The sequence below is a fragment of the Temnothorax americanus genome, unplaced genomic scaffold, assembly GCF_048541705.1.
Source record: "Temnothorax americanus isolate GAGA-0224 unplaced genomic scaffold, ASM4854170v1 Scaffold12, whole genome shotgun sequence".
NCBI classification, from domain to species: Eukaryota; Metazoa; Arthropoda; class Insecta; order Hymenoptera; family Formicidae; genus Temnothorax; species Temnothorax americanus.
Window position 1 is genome coordinate 1,981,724 of NW_027509253.1, and position 18,482 is coordinate 2,000,205.

The 18,482-nt window shown below is 49.7% G+C and overlaps 1 protein-coding gene across 6 annotated transcripts in view; it reads right to left on the reverse strand.

The window, feature by feature from the left end:
• The window catches only part of Bap170 (Brahma associated protein 170kD), a 47,650-nt gene that overhangs the window by 20,500 nt on the left and 8,668 nt on the right, over positions 1 to 18,482 (reverse strand). For all 6 annotated transcript variants that reach the window (XM_077398785.1, XM_077398784.1, XM_077398783.1 and 3 more), the window contains exon 3: positions 2,594 to 2,691. In XM_077398785.1, coding sequence (XP_077254911.1) covers positions 2,594 to 2,691 — 98 coding nt within the window. The remainder of the gene's footprint in view (positions 1 to 2,593; positions 2,692 to 18,482) is intronic.

The window sequence follows — 18,482 nt, forward strand, 5'->3', positions numbered from 1 at the left end:
CGCTTCTTCTAATTTAGAAACTGCGATACAAATAGGATAGTATTGTATCGTTCGAAGATTATGTCGCACGGGAAATGAATTGAGCAGATAGTCTCGGTGCGAAAACCAGCTAGATCAACTGGGTTCGACGGATTAACCGCAGCAGCTGAGAATTCACCTCGACTTCTCTTGGCACGTCGGAATCGATCGGCGCTTCCGGAGAACCGGTCGACCCGCGGCGATATCAACACGTGGCGCGAAGTTCCATCTGAAGAACGCACAATTCAGAACGGCGCGAAGGCCGATGAAAGAAGCTCTTCGAAGCGACCGAGAGACCGACCGACCGGCGGCCGTCGAAAGTGTGACGAACTCCGCGCGATGCTTGCGAACAGGGTAGATGCAAGAGATAGCGTGAGAGAGAGAGAGAGAGAGAGAGAGAGAGAGAGGAGGGGGAGAGTCATGAGACGTCGAACGGGGGGAAAGAGAGAGAAAGAACATTGAGTCGTGGGTGGGCGAAAGAAAATAGTGGGGGTAGGTGTAGCGGATCCATTCGTGCAACCAACGTACAGCGCGGAAGGTGCAGGCGGCGGAGAGCACGAGCACGAGCAGTCCAGAGTCCAGAGCCTGATTGGCCGTTGGCGGGTGCGGACTACCGAACACTGCTCCGACTACTGCAGCAGCAGCGGCGTGCTTCTGCTGCTCGCTGCCTGCTGCTGTTGCACGCGTGTGCGGCGTACAGCAACGTGACGTTGACTACTAACGCGAAATAGCAGGCCGCGGGGGTGTCTGGCCGGAGGCACGTGGTGCGAAAGGACCTGCTTCTCTCGAGAGAGGGTGAGCCCTCGATCGATGATCGCAGGGCAGGTCGAACGAAAGATGCTCAACGCCAATCTTGGTTGAATAAAGAAAAATATAATGAACGAACTCTTTTTTTTCTCTCTCTTCGCTGCACGTATCATTCGCGTTGTAATCGAAATGAGCAGCGATTACCTAATCCGGCTGATGGCGCAACTAAGCGCTTTACTATACGATATGACGATATGCTCCGAGATACAAGAAGAGATGACAAACATTGATATATACTTATACACAGGAGTACGGCGAGACAAGATATTTTGCGCGCATTTAAATTTCGAGCAGACAGTTCCGGCTCGGAATACCGGATGTTCAAAAGTCGTTCTTTTACCCCTTTATCGGTTTAACGTCACGGTTGATATAGGAAGAATGTTATATCATCGAAAATATATATATTAAGAGCTTCCAGTTAAAATCAATAAGGAGACAAGTTTGCAAGAAGATAATAAGTACACTTATTACGGACCATTGAACCCTTTCACCGCGACAGAGTCGGCAATACGATATCGCCGTACGGGGCAAATCACGAGTATACACTTTAGTACGAACAAAATCTATATCTATTACTTTTTGTATTATGATGTAATTTTTTTCTGTTCAAGTTAATTTAATCCGATAAACAAAAATTAATAGCGTAGAACATATATGAAATTAAGATAACACGTCTGTAGAAGTGTTAAAAAAATAATAATATTGACCAACAATTAATAATAATAATTACATATAATTATATATATAATTCCCGAGGCTCCTCTCTACTTCCACATACAGTTGATAGAAATAAAATGTAGTACGTGACATACAATTATATACATATAATCACACGTTACTTATTACATTTTATTTGTATCAACTGTACGTGCAAGTGATCTCGATGGACGGCCACTATAACAGTTATTCGTACCTAGAGATAGAGCTGCGGAAGGGCGTTAAGAGCGAAAGGGTTGAATCTATGAAACTGATCCGTGTAGAATTGTACAAAATTCAATCCGCGTGCAAGAAACGAAGACTTCCAAGGTCCGTTTGCGGCTCGCGGCGCAAATTCGGGCGCGAAAAACGCGGTAGCGCACCGGTAAGGAGACCCGGAGACTTGGTGGCGGCGTCCGCGCTTGTCAGCCACGCGCGCCGCTAACAAGATTGCAGGGCTCAGAGAGACAGAGAGAGAAAGAAAAAGAGAGAGAGAGAGAGAAAGTGTGTGTGAGTTAAGGGTGGGAGGGAGAGGAAAGCGAGACTCAGGAACCACGTGGTGGCTCTCGTCAGCGAGACCGGGGCATGAATGAACGAACGTACGTAGTACGCGATACGGAAAATGGTGGTGGGGCGTAGGGACCAATGCCGATACGCGCGGTGTGTTGGCCGTGCGGCAAAACGCTGCTACTCCCTGCCTCTTGCAGACGCTCGCGGACTGCCAGACGCAATGGAACATTGTAGCGAGCGCGACGTGACGCGTCGCGCCGCGCCGCCTCGAGTAGGCCGCCGACGCCGGTAAAGGGGCACGACTCTTCGGCGATCGGGGACCCGATCGGACGAGGAGCCGCGTCTTTCATCGGACCTCGCGAAGTACCTGCACCCGCGAATGATCGATCGGAGTCAGTGGTTCTCGTACGAGAGGAAAAATTCCAGACGACTCTAAATATTCACCTTGTTCCGTTCTGTTTGTAGCGATCTTGGATAGCTCTGACGGTTTCTCGCGAGGAGGAAGTGTTCTTAAAATGTATCGATGTGTTCGATAGTATCAGATTTGATAGGCTAAACTTACCGAAGATAAATTTGTTTAAGGCCGACTCCGCTGTTGATGCAACCGCCGGGCAGGTGAAATTGTTCGCACAACGACGCCCACTCGTTTCTGGTATTGACCTGTAATGAATAAGAAAAGGCGTGTGAGGATTATTCATAGACATGAGAATATCAGCGCATCGAGTTGCAGCTTGTGAAATTAATCGCGTTCGATGAAACGCTATTAATCGCTCTCTCCCCTTGGAGATATCTCGAGAATTCCCGGTAGCGGCGGCACGCGAGATAAAACGTAGCGTAGCGGGACATAAATTTCTGCGGACGACTGAAAAAATTAACGACGGTTCTCTCGGGTTACGTGGTAAGAGGAGGTCTATGCGCGAATACACAACAGCTCTCCGCGGAAGCCGCGCGATCCTAATTTCAATAATGGATCCCTTTCGTCGATTTGTACACATCGATTTCCTCGAAACTAAGAGTTTACATCGGCAATGCCCGAGTAATGAGCGAAAGACAATAATCGATCCAAAATTTTTCAGGAGAAAATAATCGAGAAAAAAAAAACAAGATTGCAAATGTTCGTCAAGAAATCCGTCATTAAAATTGAAATACACATTAACAAGTTTCTTTTAATTAAATTCGCGGCAGGGCGGAATCATCGAAAGGCGTGTTCACGAGTAAATCAAGATTCACATTTCGCGATAAAAATCAATGTTTACCGCATTCGTGTTTATTTCCGTGAATTACGCATGCGGAAGGAATCCACGCACACATTTCGCTGTTTCTCCTCTTTATACACTAAACACGCGATCATAAAGTTTACGGTTCGCCCGTTAATGGAAACATTGTAAGAGATAACAGTGCGAATTTCACACCGTTTTGAATCCTTATCCTTCAAATACACGTAAAGGGGTACCCTCGCTCTCAATTAATCGCTTAATGGATTCACGATGATCTCATTTATTCCGAATGCGACAAAGAACATGCCTAATTAATATGAATTTGTTTTTTAGAGATAAATCTAGTGCGCAAAATCAGTCGTTCGTCGTTCAACAAACGATAAATATCATTGAGGCGGCGATTATAATATTGAAAAACAGAACGACGATTTTGCACAAATGTCGAACGCGTCAAAATGTTAGCGGAAGAGAAAACGGATGCAAGAGTAAAAGCCTCATTTCCCGGCGATATGCGCGAATCCGGTACCAATTCTCCGAGCGCGCGGGACCTGGCACGTGGTTCTGCGAGCGTGACACGTGGCCACGCGACGTAGAATCGTCGGCGGCAGTCCTGCGCTTTCAAAGTGCGCTCTAAGCGGCGACGGAAGAGAAGGAAGAGGAGAGGAACAGAAGGAGGAGAAGGAGGAGAGAGCGGTTGGGGGCGGCGGGCGGCGCAGGAGTCGTGGTTCGTAAAATCAGCGACGGCCGAGCATACTGGGTCAGTGCTCCCTGGATCGGCGCCCGTGTCTTCGCTCTATTCTGGTCGCCGTCGTCGCCGTCGCGACGCCTAGTCGGAACGAATCGCGGGAACGTGGCGCCGCGCCGTGGACGACCGCAAGCGCCCGGTCGAGGAGCGCGCTGCTCGGTAATAGTTGACGAGAGACGGGACACGCGACCTGCGCCTATTTTAAGAAAGCGGATGCAAAATGTCAATAATGCAGTATTGCCACGAGGATATATTGAGCCTGCACGAGTTCCTGTCGAGACGAGAACTTTACGGTCGACGCCGAGCATCCGTGTTCCTACGACGCCACGCAACGAGAAGAATATTTGGGCTCGGATGTAGCTTACGTTATGCTAATTTGAAATGTCAAGCGGAGCGCAAGTAGAAGCCTGAAGCACGTTCAACTCCGCTTCTTCGGTGCATGGTTCGACTCGCAAAGAATGGGAGTAATCGATGAGTCATAGACTGTCCGTGAACGTGGGCGCACCAAACAAGAATCTTTCTAACTTGTCATCTTTCTGTGCGCGAAAGAAGTATATTATATGAAGCACGCCGAAGAGTTCTCATCTTACTATCACCGTTAAAATCCCGAAGAAATCGATCTCGGTGCTGCGAAACTTCACCAGCTGCACGAAACGGAGTGGAACGATCGAGCGCGTCGGATATGAACGCGGTCGATCGCCCGCCGTCGATCCGATCGTGAACCGATCTATCTCACTGTCCAAGGACCAGAGATCTCGAGCCTGCGCGCGCCAGGACGAAACGTGCAGACTGCAGATGCACGCGCTCGGAGACGGCGCGTCCTTTCCCGCCTAAGTTTGATCTACCGGGTGGACGCGTTTAGGCCGGTACCGTCGCCGTCGCCACGAGGTCGTGTAATCGCGCGACTTTGCTCGACCTTGATGCAGCAACGCGAACGACACGGCACACGGCGCGGCGCGGCGCGGCCGCGACGCGACGCGACGCGACGCATGCGCGGCGCGGTGCCGTTCCTCGGGAGCGTCGAACGACGTATCCCAGCACGTGGTTCGGCCGGGTACCGAGGCACACTGCATGATGAAAGTGTCTTCGGCACCACGTGGTCGTTGGGGTAGGACATGGTCCCTCTCGCTCCCTCCCTCTCTCTCTTTTGCATGCCCGCTCTCTCTCTCTCTCTCTCTCTCTCTCTCTCTCTCTCTCTCTCTCTCTCTCTCTCTCTCTCCCCCCCCGCCCCCTCCTCTCTCGCGGACTCGCTCGCTCGTTCGCTCGCGCTCTCTCCCCCCACTCCTTTTCGCCGAACACACGCTGCCGCAACACGCGCTGCGCCTATGACTCTCCCGCGTCTTCCGCTTCTTCCTCTAGCGCGCACCTACAGTGGGGTACGAGGGGGAGATTTGTAACGGCCGGCCGTCGATTTCGGCGACTTCGACCCTCGGGGGATGCGGCTCCGTCCGCGCGAATCAACGTCTCACCGATCGCGCGTCGGTCGCTCTTCCCCAGCTTTTACTCCAGTGAGATACTTTCATATTTTCCTTTTCCTTCTTTCCTATCAATCTCGCGAGGGAATTTAATCCGCGGGATCGACAAAGCGTCAAGCGAGATTAAGTTCAGGTAGGAGTTACTCCCGGAGGAACTCGAGCTCGTCTCGTCGCTCCAACTTGTTGAAGCGATTCGTCATCGCGTTAGGTCGCGGAGGAAGGAATTAATTCTGATACTCTTCTCTTACGTAATGAAATCTTCGCTCGGCAACAAAATTTATATGTGGCTCACCTCGCCCGTCGCCGACGATATAGCTTACTTATGCATAAACACAATGCGGCGCGAACCGCCGGCCGCGCGATTGTAAAGCGTGTGCCATTAGAATTCCGAACGGCGGCGTTTCCTTAAGTGACGTTGGTAATACTAATCGGCTTCTTGTTTAAGTAACATCTTTCGGAAATTTGGAAAGTTTGGAGGCTCATCTCCAATCGTGACAATGCTAATTCCTGACTGGTTTCGAAAAGAAGCCTAGATGACTAAGCGCGAAAAAATGTGAGATGCCAAAGACGTGCCTGTTTCACGTTTCCGTGAAATATATGGAAATTAGTAATATTTTTACTTCGATCGGAATCGTTTCGAATCTTAATAATCTTCCATGAAACTCATCTATATCTCCCTAACCAAAAATCTTAAGAAAAAGAAAGATACTTGCGAGGAGGGGAGGGAGAGGGTTACGTATTAAGAATATCAAGAATTCTTTGGACTTTTTGGGGAAAAAACTTTATCAATTATATTGACATTCTAAAAATGGGATGCCAATCTTTTCCAGGGATTAACAATTGTGACGTATCACCGCGGAAACCGCCGCTCGTCGATTATGCACACACTTTTGTAATAAAGCTTGTTGCTCGTAGCTGATTACGGCGAGAATCGCGACGGTATCGTCACTGGATATCGATGGGAGCGGAGGAACAATGGGCTGATTATCGCGATCGTATGCGCTAAATCGAGGCTTTCAGTCGCTTCGATAAGATCTCGCGGATTACGATATCCCACCTCTTTAACGGAATTAACACCCGATATCTACACGCGACATTATTAAATATTGTAAAAATTTGTTAATCTAATACACTTTCCGACGAGTAACATCGTTACGCCGAGGAAAATGCAGTCGTAATAATGTTTTTATTCTCTCATTACCTCTTCGCGAATTCTCAGTAAAGGAACAGAATCGATACAAATAGCTTTTAACGAAATGTCGTAATTAACAATTTTATACATTTGTCAATTCGAGAAGGCCGGCTGGAGCGCGTAACTCGAGAATTCCATCCTTTTCATTCCAACCTCCAACAGCAGGGTTTCATTGCGCGAAACTGGATTACCACTCTAGCGATGTAAATGGATTCTCCTTTAATGAGATCGGCACGATATCGTATAAATCGTTAATTACATTCACTCTGGAAGTGCATGTTCATTAACGCGTTTGTATATAAAACTCACCTTTTCACCTGTCAAGATTTCATAAAAAATATATGTTAATAAGTTGAATGCGTCGCGTATTTCGAGGCTAGCTATCCGTAAAAACTGCATGAAGACACGACGACGATGCTTCACGAATGCATTTATCAGTGTCGATTGCCTCTTTATCGCCGGCTCGCATTATTTTTTAAATAACGTTCTATTTTATTTCATTATGCATCTCGGCGGCGTCGCAGCGACGAGAATCCCGTTGGCATTCAAGGTGCTAATTTAGGAGAAGGCTGCCTATCCAGACGTTGCGACATAGTCACGTTAACGATCGCGGAACGAGAAGCGGTCGCGAATATGACGAATCGCTTCGAAAGAAGCGGCGCTCTGTCGCAAGACATCCGCGTCTCGTCAACGCGCCCGATCTTCGACGGCTGCTGCGCCCTGCGGAAGCGAACCGGAGTCGGTGGACTCGCTCGCGGCGGAAGAGTCGCGGCGCGTGTCACGTGGGTTCGCAGGCCCACGGCTGGCGGCGACTGACAGTTCCCAGTCAGCTGATCGTCCACACCAGGGACGGGGAGAGGGGACTCGAGGGGACAGCAGCGGTAGCAGCGGTAGTAGCAGCGGTAGTAGTAGTAGTAGCAGCAGCAGCAGCAGCAGCAGCAGCAGCAGTAGCAGCGGTAGAAAGAGGAGGAGGAAGGTGGTAGTAGTGGATAGGGTGGGAGGGGGGGGGGCGCGAAATCTAAAAGGGTAGGAGGGCGGAGGGGTTGGCGACGCGCAGTCTGCCGCCGCTGCCGACGTCGTCGTCGTCGTCATCGTCGGCGACGGCGGCGGCGGTGGCGGTGGCGGTGACGATAGCGGCGGCGGCGGCGGCGGCAGGATCAGCTGATCGGCGGAGGTGTGCTGGTGACTGACTGACTGTGAACTGTGAATGAACGCGCGGGGAACGGGCGAAGAAGTCTTCGCGTGCGTACTCACGTGCGGCGTGAGCGCACGACGGACGGCGGGGGGAGAAGACCCCGTGGCCGGGGGTCGAGGACGGGCGGGAGAGCGAGGGGTGTGCGGACACGGAGGAAGGAGGAGGAGGAGGAGGAGGAGGGCGCCGGGCGGCGAGAGAGCGCGGCGCGTGTCCGCCTGGCCGTGCGCCCGAGCACTCGCGAGGAAACACGAGAGCGTCTGATGGTTCCTCGCGCGTGCGGAAGCGCGTCGGGGAAGTCGCTCGGTCGGCCCGCCGCGCGGCCTGAAGTCAGTGTCCGTGCGATGCACGTGTCGCGCAACGCCCCGGCTCTTACGACGTACGCGGAACTTGCCTGGAAGAGCCTTCTCGCGAAAGCGGCGGTTTGTGTTCGGCGAGTTCGACGGCAACCCCGCAGATCGTCGATCGATACGAGTTGGCGACTCGTAGCTCGTAAAACTGATCCCGATACGCGTTGCGCAATTGGCTTGATAACGAGAGTCGTTACGGATTATCTTCGTCTACTTTTGCGACGTTATAACGATATATTTTCCACGAAGGCGTACCCGATTGACTCGACAGTGCCGTTATTTATCTCTCCGCATGAATAAGTGAAGAAATATTACGTTCGCCGTGCGAGAGAGAGAGAGAAAGAGAGAGAGACGCGGTTACGAAAAAGGGGACTCCCTCGGTTTAGCTTCCACTGAGGAGCGACGGATTTGCTCCGACAAAGAGCCTTCATTGTGCCGCGACGTGCTTGTGCGCCAGCCAGGTTTACATGCTTGAAATGCATCTTATGGTCCGCGTGCATCCTTCAGAGGTGCGGATGACGAACGATGCGCCGCGCGTGCATTCTCGTTCTCGCGCGAGAGAGCCGAGCCCCGAGCTCGCTCGGTTATTTCGTGCGGTCTTGGCACATTGAAAGTTCATATTTTTTATCTCGCTGAGAAATTACGCCATCAACATACGTGGGCCGATATATTCTAGGCATTCCTTTCTCCATCCCTCTCCTTCAACGATAACTTATAAAATTCCTTTGCAGTCACAAGTCATCGCGCGTTGACTGGCGCCTCTGTATCCGCAATTACGGTTTTCTGCGTTGGCAAACGCTGGCCTCGTATCAGCGAGCCGCGATAAAACGTCTCATTGTTGGTGTCGTGCGACGGGGTCGTCGGAGCGCCGAGTATCGATCTGGCCATAAAACGGGCAATCTTTTATCGCGCGCGTTGATGCATATCGCAATATCGCGAATGTCCCCGTAAATTCAAGCAGCGCAGAGGATCTCGCGTATTTTATCGTACGATTACGACATAATTTAAACTTTATAATTAAAAAAAACTCACGCTTGATGACCTGCGCGCGGTTGATCGCCGAATTTGCCTCGTTTATTAGTGCTCGCATAGATGCAGATGTGTCGCTCGCGCGCCGCAGTCTCGTTTCGTCGACGTAACATACGAGTTACTTAAACTAGACGGTCGATCGTTAAGACTCGGGGCGGAAATTCGCGGCGTATCTTTTACGGCGCGATTAGAAACACGGTCTTCGGCAAACGGTTTTTTTTATCCAAGTGTAACGCCGTACGGCGTACTTGAATTTGCTTTGAGTCATCCGGCGGCCTCGAGCGCGAAAATACACACGTTGGATGACCGGATTTTTTTTATGCGCGAATTTTTACGCCTGCGCGTGCGGCCGGATGTTGCGATATGGAACACGGCAAGGGGGAAAAGAAAGAGAGAATTTATTTCGCGCTTTAGGCAAAATTCTATTGGATCATTACGCGTCGCGCACGAATGCGCACGACAAAGAGAAAAGCGGGAACACACCGAAGGATATACGAGAAGATATAAAATGAAGAGATTTTTACGCGAATTTAAATTTTTTACAAAAACTGAGATTGTTGCAAATGTTATAACGGCGCTTCTGAGATATTCCGAATACATGTCGACATTAGTATTCTTTTACAGCTCGTATGACGCGCGGGGAGAAAAAGGCGTGGGCCGATAAATCGACTTACAAATTCATCCGGCGATCGAGCGGCCGATTCGCGGAACGATTCGATTTCGCCGTGATCGTCGATATGCGCGTCTTTGCATATTTATCGGCGGGTTCGTGTTATTTTCTAACGCCGCGCCGAGACACAAGTGGTACCGTAATAGAAAGGCGGACGTTTTCACGGCGACCATAAACCAATATACGTTTTACGTGTTTTCGCCTGGCGATCTTTTCGCCAATGCCGTCGATGCCGTCACCTTTCAATTAGAATTCTAACGCAGAGACGCGATAAAGGTTACACGTGCCGTTCGCGACGTCGCGTCGCGTACCGGTCGTTCAGCGGAAATCTGTACTCCACGTTAGCTTCGGCGTGTACCTATACAATCGCTCGCAGGAAATTCGCGATGCGAAACCGCTGTGTATTATTTGCGCGGAATGCAAATCACGATCCTCCGCGCGACTAGCACGTCTGTGAGCGCATCTCAAAAGCGTCCTAACATTTTTTCACGCGTTTATATCTATATTTCCTGCTGCCGCGACCAGGTACATTTCGCGTTCTGCCGCGTGTCACTCTATGATTTGGCCCACAATACGTATTATCTTCGAGCACGCGAACGCTATTTCGCGGCTCTCGGGAAAGCGGTCGCGCAAGCACGCGCAAACGGAGTCATATCGCTTAGTGGCGAGGTAACGTCGCAACTGCGATTTTGTCTCGCAATTGTCAATCGTGGGACTTAATTCCTCTCTTTTTGTAAATTATTGCGCGTAAACACCTCGTATCATGTGTATGTAGATACTTTTTAACGTATTAACCCATTGCACTCATCGCGGAAGTCGAGCGTCGCATTTCATTCCATCAGCAACCTCGAATGTCGAGTTACGTTTGGCATGGATATTTTAAAGAGTTTATCGTATTTTTTGATGTTTTTAATCTTCAAATACGACGACGTAGCACAATAAACTCCAGTGTTTTCAGAAATGAAAGGCCTTCTATTTAACCCTTCGTCCGCAAAGATTTTTTTAGCGCCTTTACGCCGCAAACCTGGGTCCTGATGTTTTTTTTAGTGTTAAAGGGTTAAAGGGCTGCGAAAAATCTGAAAAAATTCACGAAAGTGTTTCAAAGCTTCACTTTGAAATATCAATCATAAAATTATAAACAATTTAATTTTTTCACATACGTTGTATTCAAAAGTTGCAACTACATTTGATTTTCGCCCGGACATAAATGACCCAGGTTTGCGGGTGAAGGGTTAATTGTCGAGCTGCTGAAACTAAACGTTGAATTTATTGCAGGGTGCAAAAGATTGAAATATTTTCGCGACTTTTCTCAATGCAGTCAACAATGCTGTAACAACAAACGGAAAAAAATAACGTTCGCGGATCATCATCTCGTTGATGCGTTGATGCGGCCGTTCCTTATTGCCTCAATTATTCGCGTTGGTTCTCCTTTGTTAATGACAGGTTCGAATAAGACGGCCGTTACGGCGAAGGAGCTGAGTAATACGTTATATCAGGCATCCGCATTATATCGCTAAGTGGCGTACCAGTGGCGCGTTACGTGTGAACGGCGACGTAAAAGCCGCCGCCGCGCCGGATGGAAAACGCAGAAACGCACAGTGCGAAACGTAACTCTGCATCTCGAGAGAAGAGAGAGAGTTGAAGAAAATTATGCTGCGTCTCTCTCTTTCGCGAAACGTACGGCCGTAGAATATAAATGAGCGATATCTTAAAGAATTTGGGGGTCGCGTCGCGTCGCGTCGCGTCTCTCTCTCTCTCTCTCTCTCTCTCTCTCTCTCTCTCACGAGGGCGGCCGTAACGTCGCGGAACAGAAGAGTTTAGTTAATTATAATTAGCGTTGATTGGACGCGGTTGTGTGGCTGAAACCGGCCCGCACGGTATTAGAAACGAGCGTGACTCGGTTCGCAAGAATCAAGACACAACGTCGCGTAATCGCGCGCGAGCAGGAAGATAATTAGATAATATTTCGATCCAAGTAACGCGGGAGAGGGCTCCCGCGGTTTTTATTTCTGGGACGAGCACACTCGCGAATCGACAGCTCGATATATCGCCGGGGCGTTAAAAAGGGCGAACGCAAAGAGGAATCGTATACGGGTAGGCTTTATTATTTACGTCGCGTAATTATCGCCGCGCCCGTCATAAAAATGTCCACTTTGACGACGGCTAATAAAGTTCCCGGGTTTATGCCGCGCTTCTCTCACTCGCTCTCTTCTTTCTCTCTTTGCCGCGACGCTACATAATATAACCGGACGTCAGATTTAACGCGCGCGCGCGCGCGCGGCTTCCAGTCGACACACCGGGGTCCGAGGCTACTTACGAGTCACCGTCGTCTCTCCGCTGTGCATTTAAACCTTTCTGAAGCATCTTTCTTCGGTAAATAAAGCATCTTTCTTCGTCAAACAAAAGCCGTCTAGCCGTCCCCTGCGAGCGATAAACGAAATCTCACCGAAGAGAAAGCACGAACAAAAAGGCTTAAAAAAAAACTGTCAATGATAAACTTATCGATAACATGACGTTTAAATATCTTACATTTTACAGTTACGAACATTTTGAATAAAAACATACGTTAACTTTCAGAAAAAAACTCTTTACAGGGTTTCTTTTTAAATCGCAAAAATTTCGCTCTATAGGAAAAAGTAGATACGTTTAGCATATGTATAATTGAATGTAAAATATGATACTAATTTCGAGACGTTACAACATCTCGCGACCCTATATGGATAGATCTTCTTAAATTTTAATGAATTACCGTAAATAGTATATTTATAGACTTTGCAATTACACCGATTATAAATTATGTAATTAAAAATGATAGGCAGATTTTTGCCCATAAGTATCGACTTGATATCTATGACAGGTTTTTCAGATAATTATGAATTTGAGGTCACAAAAAATGACAAAATTAAAAATATCGAATCTAATATGACGGAGCTGAATAATCGCAAAACGTGGGCTATTGCTTTCCATGAAGATTTCTGATGCAGCTGATTATGGATATAACTTGAAAATTATATCACTAAATTGACTCGTCGATTGTCAGATATGTCATATTCAGAATGTGTTACATTAGTTACCAATTGCATTCATGTATGAAAAATAGCTGATAAATTATATATGCAGAATGTTCCGTAAAGACTGCCGCAACGCTTAAGCTAGCAGATTTCTGAGATTATTTTGAAATATACCTACATTCTCATGTCACAAAATATCAAGGCTGTAAACAGTTTCATAAGCATTTAAAGTCAACGAACCAGGTCGCCTAAAATTCGTGCATTTAAATGGCGATACAATATATAGTGCTAAAAATGAAAACTACTTTTCTCGTAAATATCAGTACAAGCAATTTAAATTTTACAATACTTTGGTTAGCCATTATTTCAAAGTTTGTAACGTTCAGAACTACCGAATTTTCTGTTAATTACAAAAATACCTCTTCTATTGAATCGTCGCTATCGATTTCCTTGGATAACTTTGCAAAAATTCAAGACACATATAAATCAATTAAGCGTACACGCGGTATGCACGTAACGCCGAAGATCTCGATTCCTGTAGCGCTTGGAAGCTCTCGGTAGCTCTCAAAAGGTATGTCGCGCCACCGTTAATATTACCGTTGACGTTTACGACCAAAATGGCCGGGCGAGTCGCATCTCTCGGATATTTAAGTAAACGATTCGCGTGTCGCCACGCTGGGTCGGTGGTACATCTGCGAGAACATGCGGGTGCCACGTTGTTACGTATAGCCAGGTCCGTACACGGCTGTCGCGAAACACAATGGGTGCGCGCACTCTTTTTCCTGTCCCGGGCTTCGTGGCTCACGTTGCGTAACGTAAACTAATCTACGCGAGCGAGTTACCGCCGCGTCGTCGCCGGAGTTAAATTATTACGGTGTGCTCGTCGCCGCGCGCGCGCGACTATATACAGTCTATTAAAATCATCATTATACGAAGCGTACAAAATGCGACGAAATTACCCGCGAGACCCGTTCAATTTCACAAAATTACGCTCCTATAAAAACAATTGCAAAAGAAACTACAAACAATTTCTCTAGGGATTCAAAATGTTTATAGGATTAAAAATAGAGACCAAAAATCGCGCGCGACACCGTCGTTCCGGAACGGCGCCGGCGTGCTCGAACTGATAAAAATTCAATCGCGCCTGTAATCACACGTCATCGCGCGACACCACGTTTCGAAAGTATACGAGAGAAAGAGTTCCGCGAAATATGCGCGCGTCGCAAACGGCCGGCCGCGGCGCGGCGGCCGGGCCGGGGAGAGACGGCCCAGCGATGTACGGAGAGCAAAGAGGAAAAGGTGCAGTGACCTCCAAGTGCTGCAGCTCGTGCCCGAGTGATGGCTCGCCAACCGGTACCGTCGTCGGCCAAGGCCGTTAATACCAATGTCTCTTGCGCGACGGAGGCGGCGGGTAGCACGCGAAAGAGAAAAGGAGGAAGGATCGAGAGGATCTCGCGCGCGCGCGCGCGCGCCCGCGGATTTTAGGTGCCTCGTCGATGGGAATCGTCGCGTCGGAATTCGTAATTAACCCACGCGATTCGAGCGGCGTATCCTAATAGGAATCCGCGAAACGGACTTGCACGCGAAGAAAAATAATACTGTTAAATTCGCACAGAGTCGAATTAAATACTCTCAATTTGAGTTGTTTTTTTTTAACTATTCCTATAGGTCGCCACTGCTCCTAAAAATACGTCGTTAATTTAACTGAAACAGCGAAGTTACTGTTTTATGGTGAAATAATAAATTTCAATATTTATAAATAATAAAAGTAACAAAATGTTGCTCAATTCAAGGTATCGATTAAAATTTCAGCCTTCAATCGATATTGAACGGGAAACCGGTAATTCCTTCTCGGCTAAAGTCCATTATAAATATATATACTTGACAGAATATTTCCAGAAAAATGAAATGCGTTTTTTATTTGACCGTAAGATTAATCGTGGACTGGTCGAGAGGCGACGACGCGCTCGTTAACGACGTACCCTGTCGACCTCAACCAGATATTCCTGTATATGTGTTCCGCGTCGTTAACGAATTTGTACAACGAACGCACGATGTTGAACTTTCGCAGAACGAACGTTGGATTCGCAACGCTGATCCTTTTTTTGCGACGTACGTATCATCGGCAATAAAAAATGTGCAATAATTAAAGGTAAACAAAATGCGAAAGCAAACGGTAGCGGAGCGGACTGCCTCGTTGACGAAGTACACGAAACGATAGAGGGAAAGAAATCAAGAGAGAGGGAGAGAAAGAAAGGGGGAGAGCGAAAGAGATACCGTCGATCGTTAGGATCGTTTAACCGAGGCTGCTTCACGGTTGGCGCAACGAGTGTACTTTTATCGGCGAACGTAAAGCAAACCGCCGCGCCGAGTTCTTCCCCCGCGGCCGCGAGAAGTAAAAACGCGCCAAACACGGTCACGCGGCGAGACAGCGGCGGAGAGCGCAGCGTGTCGAGAGAGACGGTAAAAAACTGTAAAAAGCCACGCGAATGTACTCCGACCCTCGCGACAGGGGAAAATTCTATACGGTCCGTATTCGCGTCGCGTCGAAGCGCAGCTGTAACGCGACTCAGGTGCGTCAAGATCGATGCTAGATACAGGGTGAATCGCGAATCGTGGCGCGGCTTAGCAACGAAATGTTGATTTTTTTTCCAAGTTAAGTCATTCTATACGGGCATGTAAAAGATATTTCTCGAAACGTTCGAGATTCGTCTAAAAGCGCGACGCAATCGGCATACCGAGTACCGAGTGACCACCTGTATTCGAGCCGGGAGGTCGGGCTTTCGCGAGCAAGAGGAACGACGATCGCTCCCCGGCGCGGCGCGGCACGATTTCCTTGGCCGGTCTATCGTCCGTCTCGCTCCTTCCTCGACTAAAGCCCGTGTCACACTACGTATCGCGGACACGGATCGGATCGGGATTACGGATCGCGGATCGGATGTCAGCCAATCACGGATGAGCCGCTCGTCTATGATTGGCTAGATTACGATCCGCGATCCACAATCTCAATCCGATCCGTGTCCGCGATACGTATTATAGCGTGACACGGGCTTTACGGTGTGCGCGTGTCGCGCAACCGTCAGGCCATCTCTATTTATCTCGGCGGCGGGAGAGAAGCGACGTTGCCGGTGCCCGGCGCGCGGCGCGCCTCCGCGCGCGAACGCACGCTCTCTCGGAAGCGGAGCCCGAGCGGCGCGGCAACGTCGCACGAACGCGGCAACGCGGCAGAACGCGCCTCTCCTTACGACTTTCCTCTCTCGCTCTCTCTCATTCTTTCTTCCTTTCTCCCTTTTCTCACGCTCTGCCGCGGGTTCTCTCGCTCGCCTCCTCCTCGAGAGCTGCTGCTCGCGGTGCCTCGACCGCGCGCGGCCTCACGCGCGGCGCGCTCGTCGAGGTGTTGGTAGGTGTCGTTACCTACAATTAACGGGCGAGCGAAAAGAAATACGGTTGCCAGGCCGACGAATCGCGCGACCCTCCGCACGGGAGACGCGCCGCGCCGTGGAACATATGGGGGCCGGAGAAGAGGATGAGGTTGGGCAACGAGCTGCTCCAAAGTATCGGACAAAGGAAAGGCTGTCCCAAGGAGCAGGCTTATCGTTATTAGGGGAAATAGCATTCGGCATCGTTGAAAAAAAAAAAAAAGACTTTCCGGGAAAGCACAAATCGCCTAATGCGATTCTTAGGACGTACGCGTTCGTACGACTTCATTAATTTTCAAGTTAAATATTTAAAATATTTAAATATCACGTCGTTAATATACGTATAAAAAGCGCCTATGGCCTATAGGTGTTTCGCGAACACATTCCTCGCGATGCGCGGGCATCCGCTCGAAATAATTCAAAGGGGGCCGGGCGGGAACATCTCGGACTCGTCGCGATCATCGCGAGGCGAGATGGCACGTCGGCGCCGTCCACTCGAGGCGACGCATCGCGACGAAGGTGGACGAGACTATTTTTTTTCCGCGGGAAGAGTTAGGAATCCCCCGAGCGAGGGCAAGTGCATCGCCAATTTCGGCGCGGGGCGCGTGCGTGGGACAGACCGACCCCGCTCGCTCCGTCTCCCTCATTCTCTCGAGCGTGAGCGTGTCCCCGGCTGTGCGCCCATGTGTGCGGGGCACGAGGTCGCTTTCCTCGCTCGTTCGTTCGTTCGGTCGTCAGAGGCTCTGGCACGGGTCCCCTCCCTCGCGATGGCATCGGGATGCGGCGTTGCCGCTGCTGCATCGTCGCTCGGGCGCGCGGCCGCGGCGATGCCGGCGCCGGTATGCGTGTAGAGACCGTAGAGCAGAGAACTCTCTTGGTGGGGCGCGGCGTTGCCATATCGACCGTGCCCTCGTCACCGGAGAACGACGAGCGGACGACGAACGAACGAGCGAACAAACGAGCGAGCGTACCAACGAACGGACGGACGAACGAATAAACGAACGGGCGAGCGAACGAATGAACGAATGAACGAACGAACGAACAAACATTTTTCTCTATTCCCTGCCGCTATTTTCTCATCCTTCTTCTCTCTCTCCGAACTCCGCAAAAGGACCGCTCCGATTTTCGTCATCGCGAAACGGTGCACGGCGGACGCGAGGCGCCGCCGCGCCGCGGTGACGCGCACCTGACTGACTCAGCATTACCGACTTGAGATTCGCGCGCGATCCGTGGCGACGACCAGACCAATGCCAGACTCACGGGGCCGATACGACGCGCGCCCGACAGCGGCGGCGGAGGCAGCGAGGTGCTCTCGCCCTCGCCTGTACGGTCCACCACGGTGCGCGGCCCGGTCCTCGCCCTTGAGAAGGCTGGACCGCCCGAGCGCGGGCGAGAACCGTGAAAGAAAGCGCGTGCTCTCTCGCTCGCGACGTGCGTCTCTCCCGCACAGCACAATACCGCCCCTATACCTACGCGAGAACTCGAGCTCGTTCGAATCACCGTCGGAACCGGTATATCGGCCGTAGCCGATACCCCGGATAACGGGGGCGCGGCCGCGGCGGGGCGACAACCGGAGCACCTCGAACTCGCCGCTGCTCCGCGAGAGAGATACGTTTCCGTTTTTTTTTTTATCGCAATTTTTATAAAGCCGTAAATCTCCGCGGATCGCAGAGCTTTAACAAACCTGCTGTACAATTTTAACGGCGTTCCGATATTCACCGTCGGTAACCGAAAGTCTATATTTTTCTACATTTTGCGTCACGCGATAGATTTTCAGTACTGACGGTTGCTAAATAATCGGAATGCAGCCTTTAATTAATGACCGAATAACCAAACGCGTGTCGAATTCAATTTTGATCCGTACAATAATTTATAACGATAAAATAATGACCGAGATATCTTACTTTCGTTCTTATCGTTAGCCTGTGTCGCGGCCTCATATTCGTGCGATGTATCCTAGTGTGTTTGTTCTCTTTGATTTATTTACATTACTTTTAATTTAGTATGCCGAGGAAGACTCAACGAAGCCGAAACGTCTAACTCGATATCGATTATAATTGCGAATTGAGTTTTTTCCGTCGATGTAACGTCTCGTATTTATAGCTCGTATTATTGGCTCTCCTCTCGTAGAATTCATCGTTGCGATTCGTC